We start from the raw sequence: 26,055 nt of genomic DNA, 5'->3' as shown, positions 1-26,055 counted from the left end.
TTTAAAAATCTTTATTTATTTTTGGGAGAGAGAGAGAGAGAAACAGAGTGCGAGTGGGGAGGGGCAGAGAGACAGGGAGACACAGAATCTGAAGCAGGATCCAGGCTCTGAGCTGTCAGCACAGAGCCCGATGCGGGGCTGGCACTCATGAACTGTGAGATCATAACCTGAGCTGAAGTTGGACGCTTAACCAACTGAGCCAGCCAGGTGCCCCAAAATATTTTTACTTTTTAAAAGAAATTAAAAATGCAAATTTTCTTAATAAAAAAATAAAAATTTTATTGCTTTCCCAAACTACTGCTTAAAAACAACAATCAAAAGGTATTTTAAGGATTAAATGAAATATATTTAAATATGCTTAAAACAGTGCCTGGCACACGCTTAGGGCTTTGAAAGTGTTATGTGCTAGTATAAGGAATAGTACTGGGGAGACTCCTAGACAACCAAGGCTTCACGAACCCACTTTAAGAGTTCCTAAAGAAACTGTCATCAACTTAATACTTCTCTACTCACACCTCCTGTTTTTTCCTTCATTACAGACAACACAGGTAGCTGTTCACTTTCGGTTTTAAAATAGTACAGGGGCACCAGGGTGGCTCTGTTGGTTCAGGGTCTGATTGTGGCTCCGGTCATGATCTCACAGTTTGTGGGTTTGAGCCCCACAATGGACTCTGTGCTGACAGCTCAGAGCCTGGAGCCTGCTTCAGATTATGTCTCCCTCCCTCTCCATGTCCCTCCCCTACTTACGTGCTCTCTTTCTCTCTCTCTCTCTCTCTCTCTCTCTCTCTCTCTCAGAAAGTGAATAAACATTAGTAAAAATTTTAATGGTATTAAAAACACCTTCAGAGTCCAAAGAACTTGAAAACTTAAAAATGATCTAACCAACACATCCTCCACCCATAGACAGGCCCATAGACAGACAGGCCACAAGGAACCCATAAACCACTTGAAACTGTATATAAAAGTGTATGTTGCGTGGTGTGCAGATGCACAGATGTCTACTTTTAGTAGACGGTCCATGACTCTTGACCATTCTTCCAAGGGGTCTAAAATCCCAAAAAGATAAAAACCAGAGTTCTTACGCAACAAATCTTTTTTACTTACAAATAAGGAAACAAGAGTTTTACCCAGAGAAGCTAAATAACTTAGGCAAACAATGACAACACAGGAACTGACAACATAGGAACAACATAGGAAGTGGAGGACCTCTTAATTCATCATTAAATATTTTTTCTCCAGTTCTCCAAATTTCCTGGACCCACACACACAAAATATGGAAGCAGTCCCCTTTATGAAAAAAAGTTTCATTTCCAGGGAGCCTCGGTGGCTCAGTTAAGCATCCAACTCTTGATATCAGCTCAGGTCATGATTGCGTGGTCGTGTGGTGTGATCAAGCCCTGCGTTGGGCTCATGCTGAGCATGGAGCCTACTTAGGATTCTCCCTCAGTCTCAGTCTCTCTTCCCACGCCTAGCCCTCTTCCGGCTCGCGCTCTCCCTCTCTCTTAAAAAAAAAAAAAAAAGTTTAATTTCCTTTACTACCTCAAGAAATATGTGCTGTATTTCTGACTGCACCACTTTATGCTGAATAAATACTCGCCTCCCTAAAGTCAACGTCATGCACTGCTACATCACCACTGCATAAACACAGAAAACAGTTCACAGGGCATGGTAATCAAGGCGTTTATGAGTCTATTAATTTGTTAGAAACAGGAACTGAGATGGAAGGCAAGGAAGAAATGCTAATTACCAAGCACAACACTCTTGACCTTTACAGTATTTATGATGATGCCCTGTTTTGTTTTGTTTTTTTATAACACAAAGGCCTGGTACTTGGATTGTAATCTAACCAGAAAAGGATGCCTCAGTATTTATATTGTCAGTCGCAAATGTGAAAACTACAGTACATATGGGTAAAATGTGTCTTTCCCGGGTCAGAAAAAATACTGAACAGGTGTGAAGCTCAATAATCTCAAAGCCACTGGATCCTATTTTCTATTATTTTGAACTTAAGAGGTCATTTTCAAGGCAGAGAAGGTGCCAAAAGACTCCTAAGCAACCTGCGCTCTTCCAGAATATTGCTACTTTCAAACTTCTCTAAATGTGCAATCTAGAATGTCGTAAAGAAGAAATGTTTTTTGGACCTAAAGCATTAGAACCTAGCAGAAAATACATGAACACAAATTCCATCATCTCCATATTCTCATTCTATCATCTGACCTCCCAAAACACATAAATCCTTGGTAGCTTCAGCAAACAGCTTACTTATTTCTCTCAAGTCGGTTCCCTGCCACCTATTGTCATTGGTAACTCCAACACTGACAATAATGACCAATCTGACACACTCTACGGGTGCCTAAATTTTCACCCCCCACCTTATTTTATTCCCTTCACCCATATGTTGATATGGGTAAACCCTGAGCCTCATCATTAACAAGACACCAAATATCTCTGGTGCTAAAATATCTTCTCTTTCCTCCTACCTTTCCTACTCTGTTACACTGAAAGGAACCTGCTCCTCACTCTCACCAGGTCTCCAGGTTTACTGATCCCTAATAGCTAATACTTCTATTTTCTAGGATCTTATGATTCAGTTGCCTACTTATTAAACACCACAGACCCACAATCAACCATTTCAATAATGCTACTACCCTTAGAATTCTCCCCCATACCCAATAAGGCTAATTCCATCGGTAGGTATTCCTGATTTTGAACATTCTTGTCTGAAACTGCCAAGTATACCTGGAAAAAGTACAAACTCTGCTGACCGCCTCCACTATGCAAACGTTGTGCCAACTCAACTAAATTATCCCCTCACAACTACAGATGACCCATTTATTTACAGATGGCAGACCCCAGCACAGGGGATATTCCAAACTTTGTCCTTGTGTGAGATTCCTATTACTGCTGAATAAATGACCATAAATTTAGTAGCTTGCTTACTTTCTCATGGTTCCAGAGTTCAGAAGACTAAAATTAGTTTCCCTGGACTAAAGTCAAGATGTCAGCAGGGCTGGTTCCTTTGAGAGGATCTGAGGAGGAGCCCAGTTCCTTGCCTTTTTCAGCTTCTAGTGGTTACCTGTATTCCTTAGCTGTAGCCCCTCCTCCATCTTCAGAGCACATCGCTCTAATCCCTGCCTCTGTCATCACATCACCTCTGTCACCTACTGACCCTGCTTTTGTAATGACCCTGTGATTCCACTGGGCCCACTGGGGTAACTTAGGACAATCTCCTCACCTCAAGATCCTTAATCTAGTCACATTTACAAAGTTCCTTCTGCCCTATAACGTAACAATCCCTAAGTTCCAGATACCAGTCATGGGCATATCGGGGCGGGGGGCAGGGGGGGGGGGAGGGCAGGTTACTCGGCCTACCACTTGACCTTTAACACCTCACATACTTCAGTTACCCTAAGCCAATGGTCCCACCTTCTACTTTACTAAGGAGACTAAGAGCATCAGAAGTTCCTCAGCTTCTCTCTTCACAAAGTTGCGGCTACATTTTGCTTGATCTCTTTACTCATTCTTAGCGACTTTCCAAATAAACAGCTTAAAGAAGCAGTGAGACCCTCCTTTCCAGGGTGAACTCTCTCCCTATGCCTATGAATTTACAGCCTCGATCTAACCTTTCAGGAAAACCTGCACTACTACCATAGCTCTATTTGTGAAAATGACTGGAAATATGGACAAATTCAAGTAAAAATATGCAAATAATTTCACCATAGAGTTTTATGCAGAAAATTTCTCTATTAACCTTCCAGTAACCCTATATATCACAATAGGAAATGCTTTTCTATTTCCTTTGGCATTAACTCTAACTGCTCAAAAGTAGCCTACAGAATACCATCCGTGTATTTACTTTCCCTTATGACATTCATTTTTATAGTTTAAAAAGAAAAATCAACTGAATAGTAATATATACTTATGGTTTATATTCACAAAGTGATTACAGAACTAGGACAGATTTTCTGCATAACATGCTCAACTCTTTCCCCAATCACTAATCTTTTAAACAATGAAAACTGACAATGAAACTTTTACTAAGCAGCCTCAAACCAATCTTACAAGTTCAACATGGCAAGTTTCAGACACTAGGAAGGGGTGGAGTGGCAGAAACCAGAAGTCATGTACATTTAGAGACACGTACATTTTTCTTTTTGAAACACTGCACCTGCCAAACAACAAAGTTACATGAAACAAACTGTGACCAGTGGCTGCCTCCATGTAACCAGTGATTCCATTTTCCAGAGTCAGTGTGTCCCATAGTATCTACGCATCCAGTCTGCAGCATGACATTTTATATCCAGACACCTCCTTGTTAAGAGTAAAAGTCAGCCAGCTGTAAGTAGGTGGTAGGGTGGGTAGACAGTGAAGCATCTTCTCTCCTCCCTCTCTGAGCCTGAGATCTCAAATTCCACCAGTTAGAGCCAGTATTCATAGGAAGAAAATATGTGTCTAAGATCCATGACGGTACAGTCAGTATACTTCAGGTATATGCACTATCTAGCAGGTAGTCGCCTGAGAAGTCTGGAATGAGGGTAAAAATCTTCAAGGAAAATAATGTAAACATCAACAGAAAAAAAAAAAAAAATCTTTGTATTTTTGGAAAATTAAAAGCATTTCTACTTCTTAACCAAAGTATTGGGTTACATAAATGCACGTTTGTCAAAAATAATTTATACACGCCAGTTCTGCACATTTCAATGTATAAACATTACCTTAATCTTAAAAATCACTTATTTAATAAGCTCAGACACTAAACATAAAAAGACAAAACAAAGAAAATGAAGTCTATGAAAATGAAAGAATTCTATTTTGCAGGATGTGAAGATATCTTATCAATACTTTAATTTCTTTCCAAATCGACAGCAGCATATTTTTAAAAAGCATTTTGCAAAAGTGTATCTATAATCTGTTAAAAACCAATCTGTGTGAATTTATTTAAACTACATGTGAATGCCTGGTTTGTTCCAAGAGATGTGCTGCGTGTCGGGGACACTGGCCCCTCCTCCTAAAGTTCAGTCTGGCACGGGCACCTGGATGGCTCAGTCAGCTGAGCATCCGACTCTTCATTTGGGCTCAGGTTATGATCTCACGGTTCATTGGATCAAGCCCCAAGTCGGGCTCCGAGCTGACAGCATGGGATTCTCTCTCCCCACTATGTTCTGCCCCTCCCCCTGCTTGCCCGCGCTCTCTCTCTCAAAAGTAAATAAACATTAAAAACAAAAAAAAAAGTTTGGTCTGGCAGAGAAATGAGGCCCTAAACAGTTAATGATGATTATGGCGAATGCCGCAAAGGAACAGCACCGGGTACGGTGAGACGACTGCAGTCGGTGGGCAGCACACAGCACAGCTCAGGGAAAGCTGCCCAGAAGCTGAAGCTGAGACTTAAAAGGATCAGTAGGAGCAAATCACGTAGAGAGAGGAAACATTCTGGAAACATTTCCAGACAGAAGACATATGTGAAAATTTCAAGATGAGCCACACAAATTTCAGCAGGGCAGTAACTTGATCATGTGGCTTTCAGATAATAACTCCAAGAGCAACACGGAAAAGAAAATAGCAAAGGACACAGTGAATGTTCTAAGACTAGTTACTGAATACTCCGAGAGAGAAACGAAGGTGCTTTCATCCTGGGTAGTGAGGAAAGTGGAAAAACCGCGGATTGTAGAAATCCGTGAAGTAGAGAGAACGGGGAAGATACTGACAAGAATAATTCCCAGGTTTCTGGCATAGAAAATGGAATGATCAACAGGTTCATTTGAAAACGCCTATTTTGAAGTAGCTCTCAGACAACAAATACAAAGGTAGCCATCAACTTGACAAACGAATGTACCAAATCTCAATCTCACAGAACGAGGCTAGAGATAAAATGTGGGAATCGTGCACAGAGGCACTAACTGGAGCTATGGTAGCAAACGAGGTATGCCAGGAGGAGGAAAAGTCTGGGTTACTACACCCCAAGAAGGCCTCCATTTAAAGGGCTGAGGAGAAAGAAGAGTAAGTACTTGAAAAGAAACAGAAAGGTAGGAGGCACACCAAAGGAGTGCCAGGTCACCGGAATTAAGGACCCAGCACACGAGAGGAAGAGCGAGCAGCCATCTGTGCCAAAGGCCGCTGCAAACAGTCAAAGAGCAAGAGCAGTATTCACAGTGATCTCTGCCTTCAGAGACGTGCAGACCTGGTGATTCTAGTCAGAGCAGGACGGAACAGCACAGTTGAGGAAGCAGGTGGAACTGGAACGTACCCAAAGTGATGAAAGATGAGAGAAGGGAGACGGCAAGTGGCGACCCTGAGAGGCAGTGCAGGAGTCCAACAGAAAATTTAGTAGAATTTTATTTTGAGGATGTGAGTGGCCTGAACATGTCTCATGCTGATGAGTAAGACTCAGTAAAAAGGCAGAGCCCTGAAAATGCTTTAGGTTTTTGACAAGGTAGAAAGGAATGTGATCCTTAGCACAGGAGGAACACTGGCCTTTAACAGGAGAGGAGACACTGCCCTCCATTAAAACGGGAGGGAAAGAAAAAAACACAAAAGGGGAGAAAATACAGACAAAATTGTAGGTAGAACGGTAAGAACCGAACACGGGTTCTACCCGATGCTTCTTGCTCTTTCCCCTGGGAAGTGGAAGGCAAGATCATTTATTTATCAAGAGTGAGGAGGCCAGCAGGAGAGCTGAACGCCTGAGGAGAAGTGGAGGGAAAAGACGACCGCTGGACAGTGTGAAGGGTCAACTGGAGGTCCGTGACAAAGGACAGACAGTGGCACTGATCCACCCCGTGTGGGGTTTCCTCCAGCAGAGGCCCAGGAAAGGGAGCTTGCTGGGTTTAACCAGGGTTGAGGCACTACCAGACGGGTCTGATGAAAGAAGGGACAAGAAATACTAATCCTAGTCAGTTGTGACGGAGCACATGACACTACGGTCCAGGTGCTGTAAGTGCCGTGCATGAATGGCACCTTCTAGCCTCGTGGCTACCCTACCCGGTGAGTACAACAGTACACTCGTTTCATAAATGAGGAAGCTGAGGAATAAACTAATTAGTTTCTGGACTAATGTTATGGTCACATAACAGGATTCCGGCTTGAGATTTCACTTGGGAGCCCTCTCCCCGCTCCCCCCCTACCCCAAAAGGGAACTGAAAGAAAACAGAAGTTTTTAAAATAATATTATGTCAGAGTGGAGGGTGTGTATAATATTAAAATCTTCTTTTATCAATAGAGTAATGGACCATGAAATTACAAGTGGTTTTCTAGCTTAGTGTTTGTGTTAAAATTTAAAGACTCCTCAAATCCAGAACTTAATGAGACTGTGCAGTACAAGCTAACTTGTTTCACATTTACATCCCAGGCAGTAGGATGGATGTTTTCACAGGTGATGTCATTTACCTCAAACTGTCAGCACAAGATGAATCTATATCCTGAAGAGGAAAATGAGGCTCAGAAAGGCTAAACGATACGTTATACCTTTTAGCAAAGCCCTGAAAAGTGAAGTGGCCTTTCCCTGCCCGTCTTGCCACTGAGCCCCAGGAAACCAGGGCTCACAGGCCTGACTGGACTCTGCGCAGAACGAAACACTTCACGGCTGTTTGCTCTCGTGGGAACTTCTTTCCAACCATCGCTTTACTCTATCAAGTGAAAGAAACTAGGCCACGCTCTCACCACTATAGCTAAAATCAAACTAAAGAAGCTGAAAATAAAAATCTGAAAAGCAGAGTAAAACCTGAGAAGAAAATCTTATGTCCAATTCCCAAATATAAACACTAAAGCAACAAGAAAAGCCATCAGACTTGATCATTCTGCAGTGACACAATAATTAAGCTTGATGAATGCAGCTCCCTACCATGAACACACCAAGGTAAGAAAAAACTTGGTTGTTTAATCTCTTTGAAAGTTATTAAACAGCTCAAGTCGATGTTTTCCAAATTGTCTTGCTGAACAAGATATTTTTCTTGACTCATAAAAACATAAAACAGTCGCAACAGATAAAAAATGGAATATATATCTGAATAACATATATACAGCAAAGATTTACTATGAAGTCAGCAGCTATTAGAGTGCACTTATTACAACAATACTTGTATAAAACGACATCCTCATCACTGAAGATGTAAGGACATTAAGTTTTAAAAACTTGTAAGAGAATACTCAGCTTTCATCTGTCTGCTCGCATTCAACCAGTTACTCAAAAAGAGATGTCAGTAAGGTTTTCAGTATTTTCCATTTTGAAACACAAAGTGCTAGATACTGAGAAAACAAAATTAAATCTTTCTCTTTCAGTTTTCCATTCTAATCATTAAATATAAACAAGTAAGATTTTAGTTCACACAAGCTAAGGTAGGTCCTTGCAAAGGAAATATGTTTTATTTAAAACAACAACACATTCCACACTGACCTGTAGCATCCAACTAAATGTGACAGAAAGACACCGTGTTTTGAAATGGCTAACTTCTAAAGGAAAAACAAAAAAGCTCTACTTACCATATACATTAGTATGTCTCTAATCATCACCATAGCTGTTTGATGATCATTCCAAGCTTGATTTAGCGTTTGAAGAAAGTTGTTATTCAATGAATTTAGTACATCTTCTCGCACCTATTGACAGAAGAGTTCATTACAGTTTGTTGACACGCCTACACGCTCTTGTACGTATACATGTACATATCTGTTCAATAAAACAAAGTGGAAATCTCCCATTTTCAATCAAAGAAACACATATTACACCAGTGGAATTATTTTAAGCTCTAATATTACCTCTATACAGACAATTAACAAATGTGTCGTGTAGTCCAGACCCATCTCCTGATCTCCAGAATCAGAAAGCCACCTCCTGGGCATTTCTCAACCCTCCAACAACTTAACATCACAGTAAGAATAAAATGCTAAATACTGGTAAGGAACTACAGGGCCCCACATAACTGGCCCCAGGCTACTGCTCCAACTAAATTTCCTACGATGCCTCCCTTTCCCCATCTTTATAGAATGGTTGAGAATGCTGACTTTGGAGTCAAACTACCCGGGCTCAAATCCCAGCTCCCTGACTAGCTGTGGCACCTTGTGTTAAGTTATTTCAACTCTGTGCTTCAGTTTCCTTATATGTGAAATAGTAGCAACACACTTAGAACAGTGCTTGGCACTCTGAACACTGAATGAGCATCAACTATTAACGCAGTGTGCTCCAGCTACAACGGAGCCGCACACAGCAACCGTGCTCTGCCCTTTCTTCTGCAGCTTCACAGAGCTCACGCCCTCACTTCTTTCTGCTCAAGTTTAACCTCCACACAGAGGTCTTCCCCGACCGCCCTATTTCAAACAACAGCCTCTATCTCCACTCTTAACCCTAAATTTTTCCTAATAGTACTTGTCACTACCTACTCTGTCACATATTTATCCGTTTACCGTCGCGCTCACTAAAACGTAAGAACGACGGCAGCACGGATTCTGACTTCTCTGTGTGCCTCCCACACCTCACAGTGCCTGGCATCTGTAAGACCCTTTACTTCATTCACCCTGCCCTTGAACACCATGATCCACCTCCAACACCGTAAGCTTTTTCAGGATATCAGCCTTTGCACATCAAGTTGCCCGGAGTCTGAAATGCCGTCCTAATGCAATCCTGCTAAGACAACTCAGCCGTCAAGAATTCCTTCCCACCGTCTACAAGCATACTGCCACCTTCTCTAGTAAGAGGTTCCGGACCACTATTTCCTGCCGTGTGATCAGTCCAATGGGAAGACTGCGGACTAGAAAACGGAATGCAGACTCTGGTTCTAGCTTTATCATGAAGAACCAGTGTGCCTGTTCTCTAAGTTCCTACAACACTTTGGGACCACACTGCCAACCTCTCAATCATTCACACCCAACCAGTCCTCTGTGGTCTAGCTCAACTCCCAACTCCAGTGTCAGCAGACATGTTCTATCCCCAAACATCTGCAGTAGTGGTTAAACATTTTTAGGTTGGGGAGAATCTGAAGTCATGGTGGTCTGTGAGAAATGATTTCATATGTGTGTTGACATATACAGAGATCTATCAACTTGAACTATAAACAGTAAATAAAATGCCATTGTGTGTTAGCACTAGTATAAACAAGTATAAGCAAGTGGTTGGAAGTACCAAAGACTGAAAAAAAAATACATGAAACACACTATTCCCAACAGACGAGAAAATAAGTTCAAACTGAGAAAAATGCATCTATCTTTTCTTCTATGTTAGAGGAAAAATGGTCATTAAGAGGTTTTAGTGAGGAGACAGTATGTCTGTTCTACTCTACGTGTCTTATGAAAACCACTAGCCTATACAACGTTAATTTAGACTTTTATTTTATATATAATCTTTTCTTCATAAGACTAAGTTCCTTGACTTCAACACATATCACCCATCAATATTTGGACTATATCAAAAGTGATAAAACACTCATGTAGGTTCGTAGACAGTGCTGTGTTAAATAAATACATTTTTGTAAAGTGGGTAACGTATCATTTATTTCAACTCATTAAGTCTACCACTTGTCAGATGCAAATTCCCAAGGTAGCTAACGGTAGAAAAACTACAAAATGAAAATACACCTATTTATAAAATTTTTCACCAAGCTTCATATTCGTTCACTGAAACACTAAATTTTGAGTAGCAATTAAATTAAAATCATGACAATGCCAGAGAAATCGTACTGTATGACAAAAATAAAATGTCTGCATTCCAAACATCAGAATATCTAGCAATTAATTATTCTTAAGGACTTAAATGAACTTTGGTATGACCCTTTGTTATAAAATCAAGTTACACTTAAACTGTATTAACGTCACCCTAATTTTGGAATGCAAAAATGTGCTCGGTATATCTGTTAGATGAATGAAAAACTTGCCAATTAAAAATTTTAAGGTTATTTAAAAAAAGATGTTTCCTAAAATCACTAACTTATATACACTTTAAAATAAAACATACCAAGTACTTAAGTAATATTCGTATTTCTTGCTGCCTTTCAACAAAATGAAAAATGTGATCAATGAGCACGTGTCATAAATTATAAAACTGCTTTATTTGCATACTTCAAAAACTTATCCTGACATATCAGTAACAATGAATTTTACTTAGCAGAAAATATCTGCTATTAAGTTAATTTTGTTGTATTTCATTTGTCTGTCTACTACTGAAGTGAGATGTGGCCGTGGATCTGCTTTGGCCAATGACAGAAGCAGAAATGATTCATCACTTCCACATGATGTAAACTTTACCAGCTTAATTTTTAAGTGTAAAGTTCGGCGGTATTAAATACATTCACAATTAGCTTTTATAACAGGACATGGGAGTTCTAAGAGGTGTCCCAGAAGATCTGTTTTTCAGACATACGCTTACATTTATTTTTGAATGACTATGCACACACAAATACAGATATGTGACTGGAAGACATAAAATAAATGCCTTAGATACACTTGCTGCATTCTCCTCTTATTCAGATCACTCTGTGAGCAAAAAAATTCTTCTTCTAATGCTGCCTCAGAAAAACGTTTTTCTACTCTGAGACATGAAGAGTGAGCAAGTATCTGTTCAAATACATACCATAAAAAGGAGGAAGGAGATGAAAATTCAACCTTTATGAAGATTAAAATGGGGTTCTTAAAAGAAGGTATGTTTGTACATAAGTCAAAAAACACATTAAGTGGGGAAAAAAAGACTTAACCCTTATTTTACAAATCGTTAACAGAATACAGAAAATTTGAAATAAAAAGTGGGGTCAGTCTGTGTGTGAATTAACACCGTTCGTCTCGCTCCCTAACACACCCCTGCACTGGTTTTTGCACCAGCGAAGGCAAGCAGGAAGGAAGCCTGCCGTAGAGGTGGTCCAGTCCAAAGTGGACCTGCAGCTCAGGTATGTGCAACATTGTTATGTAAGAAAAGCTACATGAAGGCTGTCCAGATGAAGACCTGGAATTTGAAGTGTGAGACAAGGAAAAACAAGTAACAAAGTCATGAAAACAGAGAGTAGGATGGGACCAGCTGACAAGGCTAAAATGAGCAGTTGAAACCTGATGGCTGTTCATGGCCCTTGGCCTTGCAAAAAGCAAGATACAGACAGCAGTCAAGAGGAGCAGATCACAAACCTGACAGAGGATTAGAATCACTTGAAGAGCAACAGATTTTGCTGAAGAGAATGAGATGACAAGACACATACTGGGAGAAAATATCTGCAAAAGGCCTATCTGGCAAAGGACTATTACACAAAACATACAAAGAATTCATAAGACTCAACAAGAGAATCCAATCTAAAATACTGGCAAAAGACCTGGCCACCTCACCAAAAAGATAACCAGATGGCATACTGAGAGATATTCAATCTCTGATTAAGAAATTGCAAGTTGAGGGGCCATCTGGCTGGCTCAGTTGGTGGAGAGTGAGACTCTTGATCTTGGGGTTGTGTGCTCGCGCCCCAGAGATTACTTAAAAATAAAATCTTAAAAAAAAAAAAGAAATTGCAAATTAAAACAACAATGGGACATCCTTTACGCATCTATTAGAATGGCCAAAATCCAAAACACTGACTACACTAAATGCTGAGGTGGATGTAGTGAACGAGCTCTTCTACTCATTACTGGTGGGAATGCAAAATGATACGCAGTCTGGCAATTTCTTACAAAATTACATGTACTCCAACCATACGATCCAGCCATGATGCTCCTTGGTAGAAGTACCAAAGGAGTTAACAATTTATGTCCACACAAAATCCCACGTTCAGATGTTTACAGTAGCTTTATTCATAAAGTCCAAAACTTGGAAGCCATCAAAATGTCCTTCAGTAGGTGAAACAATAAACTGTGGTGCATCCAAACAATAGAATATTCTTCAGTACTAAAAAGAAATGAGGCATTAAAGCCATGAAAAGAGATGGAGGCACCTTAAATGCATATTATCAAGTGCAAGAACACAATCTGAAAAGGCTATCTAACGATATCACTCCAACTACATGACATTCTGGAAAAGGCAAAACTAAGGAGACAATAGAAAGATCAGTGGGCATTAGGGTGGAGGGAGAGATGAACAGGCAGAGCACAGAGGATTTTTAGGAGAGTGAAACTATTCCGTATGGCACTACAATAGTGGATACATTTCATTATACATTCACTAAAATCCACAGAATGTACAACACCACGAGTGACCTCTAATATAAAATATGGACGTTGGGTGATAATGATAAGTCACTGTGGGTTAATCATTATAACAAATGTACCACTCTGGTATGGGATGCTGACAGTGGAGGAGACAGTGGGAAATATACAAAATGTCTGCACCTTCTCCTTAATTCTGCTATGAACCTAAAACTGATTTAAAAAAATAAACTGAACTTCATAAAAATTAAAAACTTCTGTTCTGAAGACTGTTTAAACAGTAAACAAGCTACAGAATGAGAGAAAATACCAAATAATTTGTATCCAGAATAAATCTCTCACATCTCTCTCTATATAGAGATACACAGGGAGAGAAGAACTCTTACAACTCTGTAAAGAAAGTAAACAATTAAGAAATGGGCAAAAGACCTGAATAGACACTTCACCAAAGACGTTATATAAAGCAATTTTGCACGTGAAAAGAGATGTCCGACAACACTGGCCATTAAGGAAATGAAACTTTTAAACATGAGACACCACTACGCACCCATTACGATAATGGCTAAAACAATTAACAATACCAAGTATTTGCAAAGATGCCAAGCAACTAGAACTCTTCTTATATACATTCCTAGCGGGAATACAAAATGGTACAGCCTGACAGGAAAACAGTTTGGCAGTATCTTATGAAGTTAAATATTCACTTGCCATATGACTCAGCAATCCCACTCCTAGATATTTATTCTTGAGAAATGAAAACTTCTCTTCACACAAAATCTATATGTGCATGTTTACAACAGCTCTCTTCATAATCATAAAACACTACATACAACACGTAAATGGATATGTAAACTGTGGTACGTTCATACAATAGGATATACCATTCAGCAATGAAAAGGAACAAACTACTGATACATACAACACCTTGGTTCAATCTCAAAGTAATTATGTTGAATGAAAGACATTGGTCTCAAAAGGTTATAGGCTGTACGTGATATTCTTGAGAAAACAAAACTACAGTGATGAAACAGATCAGTGGTTGCCAGGTACTGGGGTGGGAGGACGATGTGATTATAAATGAATAGGAGTGTTTGGGGTGAAGAAATGTTCTGTACTGATCATGACAGCATTTACATGAATCTATACATGGGCTAAAATTCATAAAACTGTACATAAAAAATAAAAGGCTACTTTTATTGATACTGGCTTTTTAAGAACTTGCAACAATTATGATTCTCAAGTTAGACCATTTTATTATTATATATCCTAAACATAAGCTATGATGCCACAATGCTTATTTTTAAAACTAACTTGAGAGGTGCCTGGGTGGCTCAGTCAGTTGAGTATCCGACTCTTGATTTCAGCCCAGGGTCATGGTATCGAGCCCAATGTTGGGCTCTGTGCTGAGCATGGGGCCTGCTTAGGATTCTCTCTCTCCTTCTGCCCCTCTCCCCCACTAGCATGCTCTCTCTAAAATAAAAATAAAAAATCATCTCTTAAAAAAAAAAAAAAACTTGAATGCCAAACAATGAAAGAATTATTATTTTGAGAGTGTAAACCTATGAATGACTCTGGAATAATTCATGTTGGCATACTACATTCTTCATTTCTGTGAACATAGCTTTTCCTGTCCTTTTAATTATATCCTTAGCAAAGATTAAAGTGGAATTACTAAGTCAAAAGAAAATGTTTATTTTTCAACATTGTGATAAAATCTGTTCACTGATAAATGAATGCCCAAGTTGCAGGAACACATTCTCAAATCAATCAAATTACTGGCAAAAAGGAAGAGAAGGATGGAAAGGAGGATGACAGGAGAGGCCAGCAGGCATGAGCAAGACCTCTAAACTCCCAGTCTTTGCCTTGAGTTTTCTTAACCAAATACCTTCATGGATTGACAAGGAGGCCAACCCTGGGCCAGCAACTCTTGGCTAGTTGGAGAGTCAAAGGACATTAATGATCTCACAGTTCCCCCCACCCTCTAACAGCACTAGTACCCGGCGGGGGAGGGGGGCGGGCGCACACACGCGCACACACACACACAAATTAAATCATTAATTAAGATTTTTTCGCCCTCTGTAAGTTTCAATGTCTGGGCAAAATCCAAGCCAGCCAATCCTAATTAAATATTTAGATGACACAAAGAAATTCATCAGCTAACACTAATTATAAAGATTTTGGCTGTGAAGTCCGCTGAAACTAGAACTGAGCCATATCATTAACGATGATATGAACTACTGAAAATGAATGACTTCCTTCTTAAAAGTCTCAAAATGCAGGACAATTTCAAATACAGACAAATCTCTGAAGTACGGAAAATTGTATTTAGCACTATCTTGCATTGAAATACACATTGTGTATTAGAAACACAAAATGGGTCATGGAGCACATGCTAATTACACAAAGAACATTCTAAAAATATCACAGAGAAACTCTAACTTTAAAAGCTGTAACCTCCTAGAAATCTGTCAGATTTTAACAGTCACCCAAGAGTTAAAACAATCAAATTAGTGTTTGAAAACAACTTTCCAGGGAAGTTAGTAACTAGGACTTTGGATAAGTTACTTAACCTATCTGGTCTAGAGCTCCTCTCACCTGTTATATCACTGGGGTTGACAAGAACAATGGCATTCACATCCTGCTCCACTAAGATGTCTTAGTACCACTGCAGGGCAGGCTCCATTTCACTGAGCAAATATGATTTATATTGGTTTTGTATGATTTTAAAAGTGGGGCTTCCCACTGTTTGGAAAAGAAAAAAAAACCTGAGAGCCACAGGACCTGCTAAAAAGTACCTCTCTGGCTCTAAATTCTAAAACAAATATTGCTTATCTCATCTGACTGAACTATTTACATAAGTGTGCAACATTTACATGATCACAAAATAGCGTTTAAGTTCCCACTTAACAACATCTGAACTTTTTCAGAGTCCCGCACACATGATTTGAGGGCTTGTCACTTTACAAATTTTACCAGTTAGGGAAACCCTATTTTTCCAAGGAATGTCATTAAAGAGTTATTCTTGAAGATCTCAAAAACCTTTCAACCACACCAGAGTGATGTGATATAAACCTGCAATAAAAGTGGCTACCTACAAGAGTGATCTCCAGAGAAGCCAAACCATGGAGTATAGAAGACATGTCTCTTAATCGGACAGTTTTAAAAAAGCTCCACAGCTCTTCCCTTTCTCCTGAGAATTCCTGAATTAAAAGATTAAAAATAGCGTTATGTTTTGCTATGTTTATGCAACAGTTCCACAGAGCGAATAGTGGCAACACCGGAGTGCAGAGGCTGGAAAGCATGCCTGCCTGATGCAAATTACAGATCCAACACTTAATAGATACGTGACCGTGAGTAACTTAATTTCTTTGTGCATCAAGTTTTTACAAGAGAGGAACAGTAACAGCACCTGCTGCAAGGAGCTGTTGTGTGGATAAAATCAGTTAATATACAAATAATGCTTATAACAAGGCCCAGCCCACAGTAAATGCCATATAAGCATTTGCGAATATCAAAATGTTACTTGTATTACATATTCATATTATTAGCACAGATATTTGATCTTGCTACTCTATAAATGTCCACAGAGCACTGTCATCGTCAAGATTCATCATCATCATCACCTGGGCACTTATTAGAAATGCACAATCTCAGGGGCGCCTGGGCGGCTCAGTCGGTTAAGTATCCGACTCTTGGTTTCGGCTCAGGTCATGATCTCACGGTTCGTGAGTTCAAGCCCCGCATCAGGCTCCGCACTGACAGCACAGAGCCTGCCTGGGATTCTCTCTCTCCCCCTCTCTCTGCCCCTCCTCTGCTCTGTCTCTCAAAATAAATAAACATTAAAAAAGAGAGAGAAATGCACAATCTCAGATCCTATGTTAGCCCTACTGAATCAGAATCTGCATTTTCAAGTGCTTGAGATTTTGAAAGCATGGAACATAAAACATACATACATACATATGTTTAAATACTTTATACAATTATTTCCTAAGCCTCAATTCCCACTTGATTCTTGCTTTCCTTTCTTCTAAAACAGTTATTTCTCCCTGTAACTGGAAGGTTTCCTTTTATTTTACAGGTTGAGGAACTTGTAACACAGCTAATATCCTATTATTTGTGTATTCAATATATGGCTGGTGAACAGATGTTGCTCTCTCTCATAATACATATAACCACCTCAGAATTTTGTATTTCAAAGCAAACTTCTACCAAGGTTGGGAGAATTCATCTTGACTTTTGTAGAGATCTTAAACTTTCCAAGCATTGACTAATGACAAGAAATTCCTGAATGATCTAAAGATCACTGACCTTTCAATATTTCCTAGACGGTGTTGTTTCTCATTTTTTCCACTAACTTTTAGAATAAAGGTGGCCGTCTTGATCAGAGGAATCATACCAGTATCACTGACCGAACAGCAAGATAGTGACTACAGGGAAAACTTGTTTCTTGACTGCTATCAGAAGACTTTTCTATAAGTAATTTTACTAATGTATACGTAGTTAGTAATAAAAGTTTAACCATTTTACAAAGAGCACATTACTTGTAATTTTAACATAAAACTCATTCCTAGTGGCAATATTCCCTCACTTGCTCTTTAAGTGTCAAAACGAAGCTCTTAACTCAAAAGGGTAACATAAAAATCTTTCTTCGAACTATCAGTTCAAGTATTTAATGATTACTTCCGACAAACAAACCAGGGTGCTAGCCACTATGGGGGATACAAAAGCATTCAGCCACTTTACAGTCTCTATGAGGGAAGGGAGAAAAGAGGAGCCTAACATTAGCATTCATATGACCTTAATACAAAGTACAGTATGATGCGAAGCACTAGAGAATCACGAGAGGCTCAAAGTAGGGGCACAGAGTGGGAATTAGGACAACATACTTTTTATTTATTTATTTATTTTTTTTTTTTAAATTTTTTTTTTCAACGTTTGTTTATTTTTTGGGACAGAGAGAGACAGAGCATGAACGGGGGAGGGGCAGAGAGAGAGGGAGACACAGAATCAGAAACAGGCTCCAGGCTCTGAGCCATCAGCCCAGAGCCCGACGAGGGGCTCAAACTCACGGACCTCGAGATCGTGACCTGGCTGAAGTTGGACGCTTAACCGACTGCGCCACCCAGGCACCCCGACAACATATTTTAATTTCATGCATGAAGAATATCTGCTACATATTTAAGTAACAAACTGTCTAAATTTGGCTTCATTTTTAAAAAATAAATTCACAGTATTATTAACTTAAAAAAATAATACACCTTAGAAAAAGCCTGATTTCTCTTTGAGTACAAAGTAGTACCATGAAAACTGGTACCTTTTTACTTAATGGAGCCTAAGTGTACCACAGAAGGGCATGAATTATCTAACATTTGTAGAGTATTCCATTCACAATGGTTAAAACAAAAGATATGCATAAAAAACCATTATAGCACTATCATAAACATTGAACAACAGGGCCACTCACAGAATAAGTAGTAAGACATATACAAAGCATGGCAATATGGCAATCAGTCTTTTCGTTTCTTGAGTTAACGTGGAGGAAAAAAAGTCCACGGTTCCACAGGATCACACGATCTGGCTGCCAGCAGAATCATCTCAAAAAATGAGAGATATACAACCCAGAAATTACACTGTGCTTTTAAATGGTGAAATACACTCTGCTTAAACAGGGTTTGGATTCAGCAATTAACTTGGGTAGGTGTTAAGTATCACTGCACATGTGGAAGACAAAACAGGATTTGGCAGTTCGTGGATATAAAGCATGGTTTCCATTTGACTGCTAGTATTCTCAGGGATTCATTTCAATCGACAATTACTGAGTGCCAACTATATGAAGGAGAAGGAGACACGAAGATGAATAAAACAGGTCTTACCCTTGGCTCATCTGCTTATTTTATAATTAAAAAAAATATCACTAGACATTACAACAAGGCAAGAAAGCAGAAAAGGTAGGTACCTGCCCTCACAGTGCTTACAGGCTACTTAACAATTTAAGCGGGAATAGCTGATATGTAACACATGGGTGAATTTACCAACTAACCTAGGCCAAGCTTTAAGCCTGGCGCTCCCCCAACATCATTTCTCTGCCAGTCCTTTCAAAGTAGTAGCTACTCAAGTTCCTATTCCCCTCATATCCCATGGTTGCTATCTTCCTGACTCTCTAATGGTCTCTGTTCCCTACGCTATCCCCAGTAATCTCTTCCTCTTTGGGGATTATTCTATTCCTATTCAAGCCACCCTTCCAAAACATATTCATTAAGGGTTTGTACCTCTAGCTCACAGCCTTCTTCCTCATCATCACCCCCAAGCAATATTCAATGAAATGGATTGTTTCTTTCAACAACTTTTCAGTTAGAAAAAAAGGACAAGACAAGATGGCAGGCGAACGAAAGATGCCCAGCAATGAAGCACTGAAGAAGGAATGCCTACTAAATCTTTCGCTCCATCTCCACCCTGGTCAGTCTCTTTTAGCAGGTTAAAACCAATGGTTCCCACCACCCACAGGATAAAACCCAAGTCCCCTACCATGTTTTTCAGGAACGAGTCCAACTAACTTTAACACTCTCATTCCCCAAAAATGCCATCAGACACCTTTTACATTCCATCTACACTGACCATACCTGACTGTGCTCATCGTACCTACCTGCCTTTTTTAACTCACACCATTTTCTGGACTATCGCCTTTGTTCACACGATGAATCTTTAATAATTATTTAAGGCTTGTCGAAAATGACCTCCTCTTTCTACTCTGCCCTGAATTCTTCAGGCAAAATAATTCTCCTTCAAATCTGATTACCTCCACTAAAATTGGGAGAGTCTTGCTGACAGGCATAGTGTCTTAATTATTTTTTTGGCAGATGAAACACAAGAGACTCAGTATCTGTGGGCCTCTAAAATGAAATGTCTTTGCTAAGGAAAATCTTATTCCCGAGTGTTTCTATCAATGTCCTCTTGTAATTCACTGCAATCATTGTATTTATATTTTGAACATAAATGCCATTTAAAAAAAAAAAAAACCTACATTCATCCACATTTGCCTAGAAAGAAAAGCACTAAAAAGCTTTCTTATAAAAAATCAAGTCTGTTTAAATAACTGACTTATAAAATAGTCCAGAGCTTACCGGGAAATACCAACTTCATTTTCACATGCAATTAGTACCCTCACAGAAACACTTTAATTTACTGGTGAATACACAGTATTTAAAAGTCTGGCTCTTCTCATTCTCTCTTTAAAAATGGGAAGAAAAATCAATATACTGAAAGAATAGTTTACCCAGAGATACCATTTTCAGCAAAGGAAACCCTACATACAAAAAATAAACAGTAGTGTGTTACTTCACAGAAAGACTTTTCAATTTACCAAACATACAAACAAAACAAAAAACCTCAAACAAGAAAGCCATTTAAAAATTCAAACTATTCTTCAAAGCTTCAGTTTTTCAAGTGCTTAAGTCCAAAACTTAAGTTCCCCAAAGGCAAGGGCAAGGACCTTTGATATAACGTAAATGCTTATCAGAGGAGTGCCTGGCACATGATAGGTCCTTAGTAGTTTTCTAAATGAATGAAAAGTGAGCGGAAGGAACCTCTAATCTGACTAATCTGCCTTCCTTCCAAAGTAAGATATTATTTGAAAAACACAGGTTATATGGATGGATTTTTTTTTCATTGCGTGGATATAATTCCATTTATTGAACAGTCTATTAGTTAACATTTAGAGAGTTTTCAGCCTTTTTGGCATTTAAATACAATATACAATACTACAATAAACAGCAGCATACTCTTTATATACATATTTAAATATATCTACAGGACGAATTCTTTTTTCTTTTTTTTCTTTTTCTTTTCTTTTTTTAATTTAAATTCCAGTTAGTTAACATAGAGTGTAATATTCGTTTCAGGAGTATTTAGTGACTCCTCACTTACATATAACACCCAGTGCTCACAGAAAGACTTTAAATGTTCTTTTTAGCAGTAAGAAGTTGTTTCTAGTAGAGCTAAAAAGTCAGTATCTTTTTTGTTCAAACTTTCAAAGCACAAGAATTAGCTCATTTATGAGGCTCCCACATTACTCAATTCTTACTACAGAGTTAATAATTTGAGAGAAAGAGGAGAAATTAAGCATAAGGCTAATTTAAGAAACTATTAAGCATCACGAAATTAGAATAAAATTTTTGCCACATTAAAATAAGAGTTTCTCCCCTGATTTTAAGAAACAATTAAAAATGTTTTTCTCTCTCAAAAATAAATAAACATTTTAAAAAGGAAGGAGGGGCGCCCAGGTGGCTCAGCTGGTTAAGTGTCCAACTCTTGATTTTGGCTCAGGTCACGATCTCACGGTTTATGAGTTCGAGCCCCATGTTGGGCTCTGCGCTGACAGTGCGGATCCTGCTTGGGACTTTTCTCTCTCTTTCCCAAACATAAATAAATATTTTTGAAAAAGAAAATGTTTTTATTCTAAATACTTATAATGGCACAGGAAAGAACAATGGTAAACTTTAAAACTATAATCTTCCTAAGTCTTAATAAACCAAAATTATCAAGACACACAAGCCATTATACAATTTTAAAGCCCATTGAGATTATTAACAAAAACAATCCCAATCTCATTTTATAAATTAATAATCTGAAATCCAGGAGAACGTCTAGTAATTTGTTCAAGACTGTTAGTGGTAGAATTAGGCCTAAAGCCCAGTTCTTCCTTCTTTCTACCCAGTACTTTTTCCACTGCAGCTACTTCTAGGTTATTTATTATTAAATATGGAGTGTTCAGTAGTGGATAAAGAAGAAAAAGAAGTCCTCAGTTACTTTACTATGAGCTTAAATTAAAGGCTTTCTGTCAAGTTTGAATCCCAAACGGCAATCTTCTAAAAGATGACTCCAAAAAAACCCAAACACATTAATATCTTAACAATTTTGTCAGCTACACCTCAATAAAGCTGAAGGAGGGGAAAAAAAATTAAAAACAGGATGGTTCTAACCTTACCTAACCCTGCCCACAAGTAACAGAACTGACTGGCACTACACTGAAATTTAAAGTAATCTTTAGGGGCGCCTGGGTGGCTCAGTCGGTTGGGCATCTGACTTCAGCTCAGGTCATGATCTCATGGTTTGTGAGTTCGAGCCCCGCATCGGGCTCTGTGCTGACGGCTCAGAGCCTGGAGCCTGCTTCGGATTCTGTGTCTCCCCCTCTCTCTGCCCCTCCCCTGCTCATGCTCAGTTTCTATCTCTCAATAATGAATAAATGTTAAAAAAAAAAAAGTAAATTAATTAAAAAAAATAGTCTTTAGCCATTACACACACACACACACACACACACACGCACACATATATACACACAGACAAAATGATTATGAAAACCAAAACTGCTAAATAAATGTTGACATTAAATGATTTTATAACTTAAGGTGAGAGCTGAGTCTTAAAGTACCTGGCTATTTTTCAGTTTCCATTGCAATCCTTAAATCTACATGAAGCATTTAAATTCCTCAGGGTTAAATCTGAAGTCCCCATTCGTTCTCTTCTGTGTGAATTTATCTACTTCCAAAGCTTTATGTAGCATCTACATGCTCACAATTCCCAAATTTACATTTCCAGTCAAAATTTCTCAGAGAACTAGACTTGCATATCCAATTTCACTGGCATCTTAAGATTAATATATTCAAATGGAAACTCCTTTTTCTACCCCAAACCTATGTTGAAAAAAACAGAAACACCTTGCTGTTCAAGAACCAAAAACCTAGAAGTCATCTTGGATTCCTCCTCCTCATTCCCTACACAATCTATTCAGAGGTAACAATCTTTCTATATTCAAAGTATCCTGAATCTGAAATGTCTCTATCCCCAACGTCACTACACTCGTGTAAATCACCACTATCGCTCACCTGAATTACTAGATTACTCCTTCCTGCTCTGCTCACTTCAACTCTTGGGCCCTCTGATTTAGTCACCACATAGCAACCAGAGTAGTATTTTAAATATCTGCATCAGATCACGTCTCTGTCTTGCTTAAAATTCTTGAATGACTTCCTAATGCACATATAATTAAGTATGAAACCTTTACACCATGGTTTCAATGCCTCTCTCCAAACCTCATCTTGTCCCATTCTTCCCCACTGCCAATACTTAATTCCCCATTCACAACAGGCTTTGTTTTCAATTTCTCTATTCCAGGGATTGGCAAAGGATGGCCTGCTGTCTTTCTAAAATAAAGTTGTACTGGAAAACTGCCACATCCATTCATTACATATGGTCTACTGCTCCTCCGGTGTTACAACAGGAGAGGGCTGAGGGACTGCCGACGGAGACCATACGGCTCAGGAAGTTGAAAATATTGACTATCTGGTCCTATAAAGAAAAAATATTCTACAGCCATCCCCTTTGCCTGGAATGCGCTTCAACCCACTTTTGTCACAAGCACCTTCTCACTCTTCAAGTCCCAGTCTAAACATCGTTACAAGTATTACTTACTCAGAGACCCCCTTCTTGGCCTACATAGTTACCCTCTTCTTTATCGCCACAGCCCATTTTCTTCACTATGTTTTGTAACTAAACATTTGTTTACTTGTTAATCTGTTCCATGTGTGCAGGGATCAAATGCATCCCAACTAATTTTTTACACCTAAGTCAGAGGTAGCAAATAACATTCAGTTTTGAATGCTGAATTCTGTACTGATAAACCTTATGTGGATATTTTTGAGGCTTTAACAAAATGATCTACAATTTAAAAATCCTTAAAATTAGAAAGTAGCAGAACTTTTTTTCTCTAGTATAACCATGAATTTAAAGTTATTTTATTTAGAAATAAATGTTAAAGAAAAGCCAATCTCTGTGAATTCTGAAATGTTTTCATATTTTCTAAAATAAGACCAGAATTTTTTCTTATGGCAAGGCACAAGAGCCATATCACACCCTAAGTTTTGCTTTGTGGTCTAGAGAAATCTACTGAATTCCTTTGGATCTCAGTTTCCTCAAAGGGACCATTCTTCCAGACCTAGGAAGAATATACTAACCAAGTAAGAGAAAAGCATTTAGCTTTTCTATGTCGGCTTCAATTTTGAGAAATTACTTCTAAAGCCAATAATCAGTTACTTTCATCTCAAAGAAGTTCCTCCATTCATGTGCTCTGATAGTTTACTTATGCCACTCTGCTTTACCAAAGATATTGCCCCGATGTTTACTATTCTCATCTTAAATCCAGGGTACTAGCAACTATGATAAACCAGCCCCAATTCTCCATAAAAATGTATTTCATCTGAAACCTTCAACATTAAAAAAAAAATAGGTTCTGGCTGCCTATACCATAGCACTGAAATGTTCACTTGAGTAGGAAATAACTTTGCTTGAAAAAAAAAAATGTTACTGCTTACGCAGTTCGGCAAACTGCTAAAAGCACAGTGAACAAAAAAACCCCTGATGACTAGACCACACAGTAAGGCTTTCAGAACCACAAAAAGGAACACATTCTGTGAGACTTAAGATGGTTACTTTGATCCCACAGAACCCTAAACCATTCTCTCACCTTCCTGTCAGAGAATTCAACGTACAAACAGGTAACAGCAATTTTCGTGCAAACTACACTTTTGCACATTACGTTAGTAACATTCCTAAGTCCCATTTGGTAGAAAAAACTGAGATTTCCTGCACCAGGGCACATTAAGACTACTGTATAATGGCCCTGTTCGTGTCCCCTTCATATAGTAGTACTGTATTTGTGTGGTTAAGAGTAAAAATGAAATAAGTTAAGTAGAAAACCCAAAAATGAGCACAGATACTAGCAGAGGTTAAAAGACTTAATTCAGCTGAAATAAAGAAATGAATTCTGAGATAAACTAGTATTGGTACATCTCCTAGTCAGAAATTGCCTAGTTTAAACTTGTCAAATGAGTGTTTGTCAAAGAAAAAAAAAAAAAAAAATCGACGAACATGTTGAGATGCTGGTGATGTATCATTAATGCCTATGTAAGAGAAATAAAAAGAACGTGGCATATATAATTTCTTCAGCACAATTAACTTGACTACATGTTCTCTGGAACATATTATAGGGAACTAACTGCCTATATTTCGAAGTAACAATTAACCTTAGGTATGGGACCACCTTAAGCAACTCACAAATATGCTGAAACTCTTACAGTTAGCACAGAGTAATGTTCACATGACTTCAATTTCTACCTAACCATGTTTCAGAGTTGAAAAATCACTTAAACACGGATTTTCCACTCCGGTCTCCCCTCCTCTCCTTGCTTTTTGGAGGAGCCAATTCTCAACACAGCACATAACTACAGATGTTTTTCCCGCATCTGTGCCCAAGCTGCAAAGCAGCACTTCAAGACAAACAAAAACGGCAAATCGCACCTTCAGGCCAACTCCTACTGAGCTATCTTTTTCCTCACTTGCCAATTTCTTAGTATATGCCCAAAAAGGGCTACTCCGAGTCTCTTCATCACGTTTCCAGAAGATGCCCAGTTTAATTATTAGATTTGTAATAGTTTTAGAACTAAAGAACCTCAGGAGATATTACTGCCAGCTCCTTCATTTTAATTATAAATAAAGCAAGAGCTAGAATTGAAAGGACTATGGCTTTACAACACTGAGGCAATTTACTTGAATCCCCTCATTTTCAGTGTGTTTACTGCCTCTTGATCCATTCATTATGCCTCAGGAGCAGATCTACAGAGAAGTCAAGGGCTCAGCCTGAAGCCACACTGCCTGACTACTGTTCCAGCTAGGCCACTTACTAGCTATGTTCATCTGGACAAATCACTAAGTCTCTGTGCCTTGGTTTCCCCACTTGTAAAACAGAGGAGAATCGTAGTATCTGGCTCATTAGTTTGTGACCAGGAACTAAAACATGTAAATGCACTAGAACTGAACCAAGCACACAGTCACTACCATCATTCACCATGGAATCTCTGGCAAATGAGAACGTGCCTCTGTTCTACCGTTAATTCTCAGTCGTTCTCA

At 38.8% G+C, this 26,055-nt stretch overlaps 1 protein-coding gene across 3 annotated transcripts in view; it reads right to left on the bottom strand.

Moving 5' to 3' along the window:
• CUL3 (cullin 3) overlaps window positions 1-26,055 on the bottom strand; it is a 96,952-nt gene that overhangs the window by 46,061 nt on the left and 24,836 nt on the right. For all 3 annotated transcript variants that reach the window (XM_047870383.1, XM_047870384.1, XM_047870385.1), the window contains one exon: window positions 8,476-8,589. In XM_047870383.1, the coding sequence (XP_047726339.1) occupies window positions 8,476-8,589 (114 nt within the window). The remainder of the gene's footprint in view (window positions 1-8,475; window positions 8,590-26,055) is intronic.

Source organism: Prionailurus viverrinus, chromosome C1 (genome assembly GCF_022837055.1).
Source record: "Prionailurus viverrinus isolate Anna chromosome C1, UM_Priviv_1.0, whole genome shotgun sequence".
Taxonomy (NCBI): domain Eukaryota; kingdom Metazoa; phylum Chordata; class Mammalia; order Carnivora; family Felidae; genus Prionailurus; species Prionailurus viverrinus.
The sequence above is the reverse complement of the archived record's forward strand: the minus strand, read 5'-3'. Positions and strand labels throughout refer to the sequence as shown.